Source organism: Diabrotica undecimpunctata, chromosome 7 (assembly GCF_040954645.1).
Source record: "Diabrotica undecimpunctata isolate CICGRU chromosome 7, icDiaUnde3, whole genome shotgun sequence".
In the NCBI taxonomy this organism is placed as follows: domain Eukaryota; kingdom Metazoa; phylum Arthropoda; class Insecta; order Coleoptera; family Chrysomelidae; genus Diabrotica; species Diabrotica undecimpunctata.
In genome coordinates this window covers 50,759,906-50,773,692 of record NC_092809.1, presented here as the reverse complement: position 1 = coordinate 50,773,692, position 13,787 = coordinate 50,759,906, and the positions used below count along the sequence as shown (strand labels likewise).

At 31.7% G+C, this 13,787-nt stretch overlaps 1 protein-coding gene across 2 annotated transcripts in view; it reads left to right on the top strand.

Annotated features, from left to right (window-relative positions):
* Positions 1–1,356: 1,356 nt before the first annotated feature.
* LOC140445337 (eukaryotic translation initiation factor 2-alpha kinase 1-like) overlaps positions 1,357–13,787 on the top strand; it is a 42,741-nt gene continuing 30,310 nt past the window's right edge. For both annotated transcript variants that reach the window (XR_011951386.1, XM_072537309.1), the window contains exons 1-3: positions 1,357–2,059; positions 5,932–6,296; positions 7,068–7,336. Coding sequence is in view for 1 of the 2 variants with exons in the window: in XM_072537309.1 (XP_072393410.1) it covers positions 1,571–2,059; positions 5,932–6,296; positions 7,068–7,336 (1,123 nt within the window). In the remaining variant the exon portion in view is untranslated. The remainder of the gene's footprint in view (positions 2,060–5,931; positions 6,297–7,067; positions 7,337–13,787) is intronic.

Here is a 13,787-nt window from a genome sequence, read left to right as displayed (position 1 = left end):
TTCCAACTTTTATACTTGTTAGAGGTCCCTATTTCTAGCTGTCAAAAATAAATGCAAATTTCCATCTTCGTCTTCTAAACTAGAAGAATACGTTATTTTACAGATCTCTGCCTACTTCATCAACAAATTTAGGTGAATCTGAGTGTTCGTTTTCACTGTTATAATAAAATATCAAAATAAACATTATTAAATCCAGTGTTTACTGATATAACCTCAACTTTGGTACAATAAGGTAATCGTAACATAGACATATAATACAAGATGGACTGATCTTTGCAATACAAGCCTGTTCCCCCAGTACGACAGAGAAAACTGACGCAAAACAGTCCCTGAATCTTATTCTAATTTTAATAGGTTTATCGACCATGTGACCTAAATGACCAATGAGAAGGTCATGTGGTCGATAAGCTTGGTCCATTAAACAGAGATGCAGAGACTGCTTTGCATTAGTTTTCTCTGTCGCACTGGGGGAATACGACTGTATTGTAGCAGTCAGTCCATCTTGTATTATATGTCTATGGTTGTGAAAGCACTCACACAATTTCCAATAATAATAACTAATTAGAAAGTCTTTGAATTCACTAATAACGCTTGAAACTCATTTACCTTTTTTCACTGAATAAAATGATATTAAGTTTTTCGGTCATTAATGATCGACATTGCACATAACTGAGGTTTACATGACAACAAACACTGACTTAATTCAATTTCATTCTAAACAAAACAAATGTTTTGTAGAGAAAGGAAACTAGTGCTGATCCTAGTGGTGAATAGTACTATGTCTGGGATTTTAAAAATGGACCTAACTTATTTTTGGATATTCTACGACTTGTGTCACTTTTATTCTCACCAGCTCATATGATACGGTTCATCAATAATTAATGATGCCATGATGATCTATGATGTTTCTCTGATGATCTCTGACCTGCAAGCTCATAAAGGGAATCAAAGGAAAACACCACAGAAGAGCTGGTGGTAGACACTTTAGACGTCTTTGAAGAGGATGAATATTGGAATGATCCAGAAAAAAAACTTGTGGCGAAATTTAATTAGGAATGACAAAGGTAATTATGACGGTGGTGATGTGGTGGTGATAATATTTCAAGTTTTCTTTTCAAAATCTTCTATATTTGAAATTGTCAGATCCCAAATAGTTATTTAATATAAAATTAGAACAAGCTCATTATTATAAATATCAGAAAATATATCGTTTTTATGGATATTAGGAATAGTGTTTAATAACAGACCCAAGATTAAATGATCCACCTCTAACTTTTCTAGATGTTTCTTTGAGTGACGTAATGTATTATCAAAATAGAATGTCAACGTCAGTGTCAGTTTTTTAATTGTGTTACTTCATGTTGACAACTAGTGTAGAGCGGTGCAAGGTTATGTTTTAAATTTGAAAAACAATTTTCTTGTATTGTTCTTTTAATATTTAGATCTATTAATTTCTTCTAAGTGCCATAATAGTTATCTATAAGTTATAAGGTAACACTCCTCCGTAATCTTTGATAAAATCATTTATGAATATTTTGTGTGTTTTGAAACATTCAAAACAAGTTTTGACATGTCCAGTACGACCGATTCTGGAGGAATCTCGATAGAATTTACTAGCGAGGATGATGAAGACAATAATGAAAATCTTCGGGACGTTTCTAGAGCTACCAGAATTTCAAAAACAGCTGGCGATAAGCCTCGGTCCCTTTATTTAGTCCCAAAACCAACTGTTTCCATTCAAACAAGTTTACTGATCGAGTCGCTAATTAAACATATATGTAGCATATACGAGAGCAACAGCCAAAAAGCAGAAAAAACATATAAACTACTTTGTGATAAATTGTGCAGTATGAATCTGATAGGAGAAAGTTACAGTATGAATGAATTTGAAGGTATTAGAAGTCAGTACCAAACAGCACTATTTCAATTTGTGAGATCAGTAAATGGTGGCAATAAATCTTTGCCACTTAGTCCCATTTGGCCTAAAGTAGATAGTAGTTCTCATTACTGTACTGAGTTTGAAGAGGTGGATTATATTGCTGGTGGAGGATTTGGAAAGGTAACATTTTTTCTAAATCTGTACTTTTGAATGAAGTAAACTCTACTTAATACCTTTTATGTAATATAAAATTACTTTTTCATGCATTTATTTTCTATTTAAAAAAAAACTAAAATTATTGACAGTTCATGTGGTAAATATATAGATGAGTTTAAAGTGTCATACAAGTCAATTCATGTCAGATTAGGCTGAAATATATATTGTAACAGAAATTTCCATAAAAGAATAACAAAGGTAATCATATGATAGAATAAGAAATAAACTATTTTATTTAAAAGCTGCTCTTAAATACTTTTAAAATATTTAAATTTAAAAAAAGATATTAATACATGTAACAAATAAAAAATACAAATATATCAATATCTCCACCAAAGAATAAAATGCATAAAAATTGTGCAAAAAAAAACATAAAAAATTTGAAAATGTAATTATCTCAAAGTGAAAAGCAACTTTCAAGAACATAATAATCCAGTAAAGAACAAGTTCTAAACGGTTACAGCACTAACATTTAACATCTTTATTTATTTTTAATGCTTTGGTGTTAGTAAAGGAGACACTTAGATTTCAATTTATTGCTGTAAAGCCTTATCAAACTATAAAATATGAAGTAGCTTGTATCATAAATTGTGGTAATAAATTGAATCATATTGTGGTTATGAAATCTAAGAATATTATACTCCCATGTTTAAAAATTTCTTATATCACTCATTTCCCTGATATATTTTATATAATGTGATATATATTACCATATGGTTTAAAAAAACATGATATACAGTCACCTATTTCTAGATTGAGTATTTAAGAGTATTTAACTGAAATACTTATAATATGCTTCTAAAATGTGTAAAATCGTATTTCTATTTTTTTCTCAATCATCTCTTGGTGAAAAAGTATTAACCCTCCTTTCCACGGGTGACTTTCTTGTGACACAAATCCACGGGTGGGGTCTATCAGGACCAAATTTTAAACATCCTATTTCTCATTAAAAAATTTTTTTTAATATTTTTAAGGAAACTTACTGATATAACGTTGTACTACCTAAATGTACATATATGTGTATCAATATGTATTGGTATAGTTTACTGCGAAATAACTAACACCATTATTTTTTTACAAGAGTTTATTAAAAAAATTATGAACAGCAAAATACAAAAGAAAAATATAAAAAAAGACAACATTATTACTCTATATACTTACAGTAATACAAGTAAAAACTAAATATCCAAAAATAAAATTTGAAACAGAAAATAGAGGGGGTTAAATAATGTTAATTTTGTTTCTACACCATCAGCACAACATGCTTTTATATGTTCCAAACATAACCAGTTTTTACACAATTGGCAAAAATATCTAGTTTTTCTTTTTTTACAATACTTACACATCCCCGTTTTCCTGGGGCTGGCTCATCCTTCGTCGTTTGCTCAATTCCAGAAAATTTTGCAGCAAGTAACCGTGATGTTCTCGGTATACGCATATTTGGTGCTCGTATTTTCATTTTTTTCTGGACTACCCCAATTCCTAAAGACTTCAGAAACAATCGATGAGAAGACCGAAATTCTGCATTCCTATTATTGGATCTTAGTATATAATAAACGCATTTATAGCTGCAATGTTAGCCAAGCCATAGCACAAAAACAAGAAACCCCCACTCACGGGTGGGGTCTGTCAGGACACTTTTACAGGTAGCGATTGAAGGGATTCATATAATTTCACCAAATTATGCTAAAGTGTACTATTCATTGCCATTAAAAGGTACACCGAGTGTAGCAAAAAAATACAAAAAAAAAAGTGAAAAAATTAAGCAATTTCATTTATAGTTGTACTGATGGACCCCACCCGTGGGAAGGAGGGTTGATATGGCTAAAAATTTAATAATAAATTTCAACAATTTATTGATTCTTATTAAAGTCTTAATTTGCAGATAAGAAACAAGTCGAAATGTCAATTATTATTAGTTTTTTTGCAATTTGTAATTTTTAATATACTATATTTTAAAATCTAAAATTACTTAAACAAAAAAAAAACAACATTTTGAAACAGTTTTCTTGTGGCATGTATCTATGTATAGTCTTTACAGACCTTTTAGGCCCATTGCTGGATGGATAATTTCCATCTTTTTCTGTTCTTAGCTGTCAGCTTCCAATCTCTGATTCCCATCTCTCTGATATCTTCCATCACTACATCTCTCTGTTTCTTTTTTGGGGCTCGTCTCTTTTTTTGCGCTCAGGTACTCTCCAACCAATATTCTTGATTGCCTATTACCTTTCATTCCTTTTAGATGTCAGAGCCATGCTAGTCTATGTTTTTTCAATACTGTTGTTATTGTAGGGTTAGCATACAACTTGTACACTTCTGCATTAGTTTGTCTTCTCCATTCTCTCTCTATTACTTTTCCACTAAATATTATGCCAGTATCTTTACTTCCCATGCTTAAAATGTGTTCTTTATGGTTTTGTTCACAGCACATGTCTAGGCAGTGTATAGCATTGTGAGTCTAATTATAGTTTTGTGTACTCTTATTTTTGTATTACGAGATATATCTTCGGCCTTAATTATTTTGTTCATGTCCCCAGCAGATTTGTTGCTCTTGATCAGTCTGGATTTACAATGAGTACTTGGATTTATTAATATTAACTTTCATTTTCATTTTAGAAATTTTCCTGAATCTGTCTTTTTGCTATACTTGCCAGTTCTTTTCCATTTCTTGTAATGGGAACCACATCTTTAGCATATCTAAACATTGGTGCTCCTCATAGAAAAGAATGCCACACCTATTTATCCCACTAACCCTTACAATTTTTTCTAGAACTGTATTGAATAGTAAGGTAGACAACGGGTCTCCTTGGTGAACACTTTTTTCACTTTGAATTCTTCTGAGACTATACCATTGTGTTTCACAGCACAAATGGTTTTTCCAATTGTCCTTTTTACCAATCTTACTATTTTTTCTGGCACTTGGGATTCTAGATTTCCAGATCAAACTATAGTTATCAACAAATATGACCCAATTTTTCATGCAGTGACAGATTGAATTTTCATTTATTTTACAATTTTCAAAGCAACAAATAAGTACATTAACATTCAGAAAACGCTTATAAAAGAATTATAAGATAGTTATCTTTAATTTTTTTTATGTTTTACTTTTTAATGCTAGGTGAACATAACAAAAATGTGCATTTTTGAATGTAGTTGTTAAGGTCCATTCGCTCAACTAGGGCATATTTTGACAGATTCATAGCTGGAAACTTACAACACAAAAGTTCCTAGCTCACAGTATTAACAGCTTAAATAAACTTTTATTATAGACTTCTTTCATTGAAAAAGAAGAATTATTCTAAATAGTGGAAGTGTATACTAAACCCATAAAATTTTGGGTAGTATATATTTAAACGATATATTTTAGTTGTTATAATTTAACATAACTATTTATTATATGGTGCTAATAAATAAATATTGATTGTTGGTAATTCATAAAGTTCTATTTTATATACTCTTTAGTTTTTTTACTATTAATATTGGCTATGAGTATGTGTGCTTGGTTGTATAGTAATTTCCAGTCACTTCTAGTCTGTCAAAAAGTAACTAACTTCGCAAAAAAATAATTACTAAATTCACTAAATAGTTCGGACTGGGAATAGCGAGCCGACTATAAAAACTAAAAACCATGACCTAATTCAATGCAGGAAAAGTATAGATTGTTCTCATAGAGCCCTATACTACATAAAAAATGTCAAATAACTGGTTGGTTCAGAGTCCCCAGAAGGGTACTTTTTGGTATATACATTTTTATATTCATAAAATATTTAAATTTAACTGTAGTATTGAACCTTAAAATAGAATAAATATGTTTATAATAATCACTTTTGTTTTAGGTGTTTAAAGTAAAACACAAACTAGACGGAACAGAATATGCTATCAAAAAAATTCCAATACAGTCTGAAGGTATTGAGTCAGTAAGAACTTACCTTTCAGAAGTTAAAACATTCGCTAGCATGAATCATTCCAATATAGTACAATACAAAGGTGCTTGGCTAGAAATTGGGGCACCAAAAAGTACCAAAGTCATTACCCACAAAACTACTGAGTCTACACACCAAACAGACTACTTTTATCACCAAGAAACTACTCAATCGTTTAGTGAAGAAAGTAAAGAGGATAGCACTGATTTTCGAATAAGTTTTGAACATAGTGTTAGTGGAGCTATTTCTAAGAAAGATCGCTCGTCCAAAACTACCAGGTAAGTACTAAATATGTTTTCCAGATATCTATATATCTTTGTTGTCTGTTTTGCTAAGTTTATTAACTTACTTTTGAAGATTTTTTAAACAGTCTATTATAAGACAAATCTGAGTTGAGCCACAAAGGTGAAATAGACATCAGCGAAAAGGAAATGAAGGAGAAAAGTCAGACTATATCTAAACATTTCTGTTGGTGATGACAGTGTTGTTGCCACTGGAAATGCGTCAAAAAACTGGATGTAAAAGGTCATACAATCAATTGTCGATAGAATACATTAACGAAAACAACAAGTAGATGGCAACAGTGCTCAAAAGAATGAAAACAACTGTGTATGGTTTTTCGTGACTCAAGATCTCGGTCCAACTCAGCTTTGTTGTTTGTAGTAGTTACACATATTTAATATTACTTTAATAAATATATTGATGGTATGAGTAAAACATGTACTGTTTTTTTTGTAAGTTTTTTGTAACAATTCTTTCTCACTACATATTAATGTTTTATTTCTTCTTCTGCATTTACATACATATGCTTTTTTTAATAGTATATTGTCATTGCATCTCCTTCTAGCACCCATAAATCTATGTTATCTATCCTAAATTTTCATATTTTTCTTTCTCCAAAAGCTTTTTTTATCATATCTTGCTCAGAGCTTCCTTTCGCATGAAGCTCATATTTGATCTCCAGTTATTAAACAAAAAACGTTTTTGTACATATGTTTCTTACATATAATGTGATTATCGTTTTTAAAACAAGTTCTTTTTTTCAACAGTAGGAAGAAGAGAAAAAGCCTATCGGAAGGAGACGATATGGTAGTGTGCAAATTGGACCTGAAGGAAATAGAGAAGATTAGATCGCTCAATAGGACGAAGGTAAAATGGGCAACTCTTTACATCCAAATGGCTTTGTGTCAGATGACCCTAAAACAATGGTTAGAACAGAGGAACTCGATTTCTAATCCTGACAAGGCGTTAGTTCCTAAAAATGAACTGAAAATTAGGAATAACTATATTAATCAAATTCTTTTTCAATTATTAAATGGTAAGTAAATTAAAAAATTTAATCTTAACTTTATTTATAGTGATAGAAAAAATTATTCATTGTAATTTATTTTTAGAAGATAAACAATTATCACAATCTGTTTTGATCAAAATACACATATTTTATAAAGATTATCAAAGAATCTGCACTGAGGAAGCTGTAGAGGATTTCACTTCAATTTTTATGTATCTGCGGGATGAGTCCATTCTGAATTTTCTTTTAAAATTTGAAACGCCGATGACATTAGCATCATGTCTCGTAGAACAAAAGAGGCAGCAGAAATATATTCACAGTTAAAAACAGTGACAGAAAAGACCGGACTAGAAAGAAATAAATATTCAAAAGACCAAAAAACTACACAGGCAAGAGCTAGGGGAAACAGACACACAGTTGTATTAGAGGGCGATATTGAAACTGTAGACAGTTTCGCATATCTGGGAGTTACATTAAACACGGATGGAACAGAAGAACCAGAAATTCAAAGGGGAAGAGTAAAGGGAAACAAAGCTTACTTTTCACTCACTCATGTATTCCGCTCCAAAAACACCCACTGGAGATCGAAAATCAGTGTCTACAAAACTATTATCAGTATGATGACATGACACAAAACGAAAGCTGGAAGTCTTTGAAAGAAAAGTCCTAAGAAAGATATTTGGACTTATTAACGAAAACGGAGTATGGAGATCCAGGTACAACCATGAACTTTACCAATTGTTCAAAGAGGCACCAATCTTAGAATATGTTATTCGATGGGCTGGTCATGTAGTGAGAATGGAGGCATAGTTTGGAGGAGGCCAATGCTCGATTTGGGCTGTAGCGCCATTGGAGAGAGATTTTTTGATCTCTATAAACAGTCAACAAACTCTGGGGGGTCAGATCTGAATTTAAAGCTTCACAGACTGCTAATGCGTAATAATTCGAAGTACAATTCATCGACATGTGACACAGCACATTGTTTGGTCACTTTTCTTCTTTTTTGTGATTCAGTTTTTGTAATTGTATCATTCGAATTTATCAATAATACTTTGTAATATTTGTTATTGATAGTTCTTATTTTCTCAACGTAATCAATTTACAAAATGCTTTGCCTTTCCCTAAATATAAAAGCTATTCAGATAATATGTATGCCTTTTGTTCGCTTTGGATGGCTTTTATTTGCTGCTGTCTACTTTGCTTTTTACCGTTTTATGTTCAAGTGAAGTAATTTATCCATTTTCCATATATTGTCACATATTAATGCAAAAATTTTGTTTATTGTGCAGAAATAGCAATTAATACCACTAATCATGGACACGCTATTATTTTGATCCGCTGATAACAAACGCCTTTGAATTCATCTTTCCTATACTCCAGTGTTCAAACAAAATGGCAAATACACTGTTTCTGATATCTACTGCTGCACTGCTAATTCATGAACTTCAATTTACACTGTTAAAGTGATGTAAATTTATCTATCCAGGATTTACTTTATTTGACTTATTTGTTTATCTGTCCAGTACAACTATCAAATTTGCTCAACCAAAACATTAATTTATTTAATCTCGTACAATCTTATATAATATTCTGTTTTTAATCCAGATTCTACTCCTAGTTTCAGACCAAAAAAAAGTTTATATTCATGATCAATATTTACAGTTGTTACAACTGCGGTATCTTTTTTTATGGAGTGTGGTATTTTATGAGTTCACAGTGTTACCACATCTGATCCAGCTGCTCTAACGAAGCTCGCGATTTCAATAGCATATTTAACTGGTAGTACTGGTTAATAATGAATAACCAGTACGACTGATCATCGGGTCTTTACTTTATCGTAATCGTCTTTTAATAATCCATATCGTTGTATCATTGAGAGGGTTAGCAAATAGTCTCAAACATATTTTTTTTTTTTTATTTCCCTCTTAGATCCCCCTCAAAATAATATAGACACTGATTAACATATCCATAGTTTACTAATGTTATAATGAAGATAAGATATCAGTATTAAGATTAAAGATAATATTTTTATTAATATGATTCACAAAATAAGATTTTTGCTTGGATTGTAGTGATAATATCTAATAATACAGATTTTTAATATAAACATGATTAATAAAGTATAATCTTTGTTTTAATTATGATGATAACGTTTTTAGTCTAATATATGCATATCCAACAAACAAAGCATTTTTTTGTTCCTATATAGCTTTTATGGCACGACTTTATGAATATAGTGTATTTTTAATTTAAGTACTTTCACATTATTCAGTACAACTAACATAATTTGAATGTTTGTAAATCGAATTTTTACCATTTTGTTTTGAGCTTCTATCAAGCAATTTGGATTTCCTCAGCCAAAATATTTCACTTCTTCCCACCCGTCTGCTTTTTCGCTCTATATGGCTTTGGATCTATTTGCCTCAAGATGTATTTTTTGTCCATTTAATACACTTCTGGTCAAAAAATCCGAATACTTGCATTTTGTATATTTTTTTTTTAATTCTGTATTTTTTAAGTGGTTTAAATGGGGCGGAACTAAAAATTAATAGTAAAAATCATTTATTTAAAACACTAAAAAATAATATTACAAAAAATAAGTAACTCAAAGGAACGTAATAATTAATGCAAAAAAATTAACATTGTTCGAAAAATTAAACAAAAGAAAAAATAAAATTTTAATTGTCCACTGTTGACTGTTCTTTAGATTTGGTATCGGGTGTTACCTCGCCTACCTCTGTGGAGGATTTCAATACGCCTAGGCATACTTGCAATAAGTTGTTGAATCTGTTCTTGCGGCATATGTTCCCATTCTTCATTCAAGGCTATTTTCAGCTCTTGAATCGTTTCTGGCAATGGTTGCCTCTTTTTATTCTTTTTCCCTATAATGTCCATAAATGTTCTAATTTAGTTCTCATTTAGGTAGTCCATGACGATTCGCGCAGTAGGTAGTCGTGCGTTATTCTGCATAAATAAGAAATTATCACCAACGAAAGGGGCGTAGGGGAGAATATTGTCCTTCAGACACTGTCGTATGTATCTGTATGCTGTTAGAGTTCTATGTTAGATGAAAATTAATTCGGTACATCCGGATCCGCCACCAAACGGCGTTCTGGGTGAAATACAGCAAGGTGCAAATCGTTCTCCGAGTCTCCCCATACACGTTCGCGTCTGTCTGGAGATCGTAAGCAGAAACGGGACTCATCAGAAAAAATTACAACATTTCATTGTTGAACAGTCCAGTCTCTGTAATCATTTGTAAATCTCATCCTGTTATCTCGAGATGAGATGCTGTTAATTTAGGACATTTTACTGGCTTAGTTACAACATAAACCACTTTCATGCCGGACTCTTCTTACAGTTCGTTTAGAAATATGAGTTCCTCGGGCTTCTAACAAACGACTAGCAACAACATTTGACGTTAAAAAGCGGTTGCGTAATGAGGATATTTTTAAAAAACGTGTATCACTCTGATATCTGCACTTTTTCTGCCTGATCCTGGTCTTCTAGTGTGTTCCTCAGTCTGACGATACTTCGTAAGAGCATCATGGACGGTAATTTTGGCAATATCCAAATGATTTGCAATATAACTTATACTACGGCAATTTTCATATAATGCCATAACTTTTGCATTATTTTCGGGAATCATACTAACACCATTTGAAAACACTAATGAACAGTGATCTGAAATTATCAGAATAAATGTGAAACTTATCGTAAATGCAATAACAAACGCAAAAAAGTTGTTGCTAGTAAACAAAATAAAGTATCATTATTTGCCAAATGTCAAAATTTTATTTCTATGGTGACGCGATCATTTAATAGTTATTTAACCAACAAGTGTATTAATAAGGGCGATTAACAATTGAGATATATTAACGCGCGAGCGAAGCGAGTGCGTTAATGTTCGAGATTGTTAATCGCCATTTTAATTCACGAGTTCGTTACAAAACTTTTCCGTCGACCGAACTTTTCAGAAATAAAAATATCTTAGTTTAAATTTTTATTTACTTAACGATAAATAATTACATACAATGACAGACAGTACTTACAGCGGCTATGTCATTTTAAATAATTTTTTAGTGGGAATATAAATAGGTACCTATATGTTTGGTTGCCTACACCACAGGTCACTGCCAATCACAGAGCGTTAAATGTGGTTAAATTATTATACAAGCAATGTATGTTGTGTTGCCTATAAAAATCTTTCATTAATAGAAAATCATTCATTAATAGGGGTCATTAATCAATGATTTTGAGGGTGTTAAAATTAATCATAAATGGATGGTCGACGGAAAAACATTTAAAGAACCATTTTTATTGTTATGAATGAACGTTTTTTATTATTAATGTTTACTTCCTCCCATTAAAACCACTATACATTGACAACATTAAAAAAAACATACAAAATGCAAGTGTCCGATTGTGTGTGAATGAGTTTTTTGACCAGGAGTGTATATCCGAGATATTGCAATTTTCTTTTTTTATTAGCCTTTAAATTGTATTTATTAATATTTTGTATTTCAAAACGTCAAAATAAACTTATTTTAAACCCAAATTGTGGCTTATTCCCAATAAAAATAGAAAGCTGCCATTTGCATCAATTCGCACAAATTTTATTATCGTCTTAGCACATTTTTCAAATGCTAAAAAAGACGACAGGTCAATGAAAAACTATAGGTTTGGCAACAATGTTATCCTCTCAATTTTGGATAAGGTATTTCCGCTGCGATCTTGTGTCATTTGTCATGTAGGGATTTTCCAACCAGAGTCTTCATTTGTTCTGTCCATTGTGTTGGAGATCTTGCTCTTGGTCTTCGGCCTTCTACCTTTCCTTCTACTACTAATAGTTTCATTTCAGGCAACTAATATTGCTATGTTTTAAATTTTCCCCTTAGTTCCTAATGTTGTAAGTACCTACCCACATTAAATGTATTCCTATACATTATATTAGAATTAATAGAATTAATACACATTACATTGTTTCCCCCTGAAAACTGAATTTGGAACCCTCAACTTTAAATATGAGAACAGGATCAGCAAAGAACATACCTAAGCCTAAAAAATTGAAAGTCGAAAAAACAAGACGTTCATAAAAACTCTTCCATTTTGAAGAAGAGTTGCCAGAGGATTCTAATTTAAAAACAAAAAATCAAATTCAAAATCGACCTCAAATCATAAATAATATGATAGATTCAGGAGGTCGCCCAATTGATTTTTCTAAGCTTTTCTGGCCATTGGAATTTGTTCAACAAATTTGAAATGAATCTTTTACAATTTCTCCTGAAGAGTTCTATAAATTTTTGGCTATTTTATTGCTTTCTGGATATGTGAAACTTCCAAATCGAAGAATGTATTGGAAGAAATCGACTGACACCTACAACCCAGCTATGTCAAATGCTATGTCTCGTGATCGGTTTCTGATTATTTTTAAATACCTTCATTTTAGTGGTAACAACGAAACTGATTCACAGGATAAATGCAGAAAAGTAAGACCCCTTTTGAAGCATCAAAGTTTCAATCGTATGCAAACCCGTTACTACTGTATTGTCTCTGGATCAGTCGATGGAACCCTATTACGGTCGTCATCATTTCAAACAATTTATTAGGGGAAAGCCCATTCGATTCGGGTTTAAGTTTTGGTGTTTAAATACTCCTAATAGATGCTTTGTTAAGTTTGAACTATATGAGGGGAAAAGTCAAAAAGGTACTAATATGCCTTTAGGGCAGTTCTGTTACAAAAAAGATGGCTTTAGGATGTGTTCCTGAAGGAAGTTAAATTTTCGTAGATAATTATTTCAATTCCTTGCTATTACTGTGACATAACTGTGACTGGAACAATTCGCTGTGATCGTATCGAACATGCACCGTTGAAAGATTTAAAAAAAATACCCCGTGGATCTACTTATGGTCTTAGAGATGAGTCAAAAAATATATCTTTGTTACGTTGGCGTGATAATAGTAAAGTTACATTGGCTACCAATAGAAGCGATGATCTCACCAAAACAACAACTTGTAAACGTTACAGCCAGGAATACAATACTGGCATGGGAGGTGTGGATTTGTTTGATCAGTGTCGTGGTCGTCATTGCATAAATATTAGAAGTCGAAAATGATATTGACCAATATTCCGATTTTGCCTCAATGCATAGTGAACTCCTGGATATTATTTAGAAATATCGAGCCAAAAATCAAACAAATGGATTTCATACGACAAATAGTAATTCCTATATTATCAACAACTAATCCTCGTACTCTTACACCTCAGAGAACCTCAAATGTCCTTGATGAAGTTTGATATGGCAGACTTGATCATTGGCCGATCAAAAATCAAAAACAGAGACGTTGTGCAAGATGCCATAAATGAGTAACTGGTATTTGCAGCAAATGTAATGTTGGACTTCACATTAACTGCTTTAGATTGTACCACTTGAGATAAATTTATTTTGTTTATAATTTTAAGTTTTCGTTGTAAACG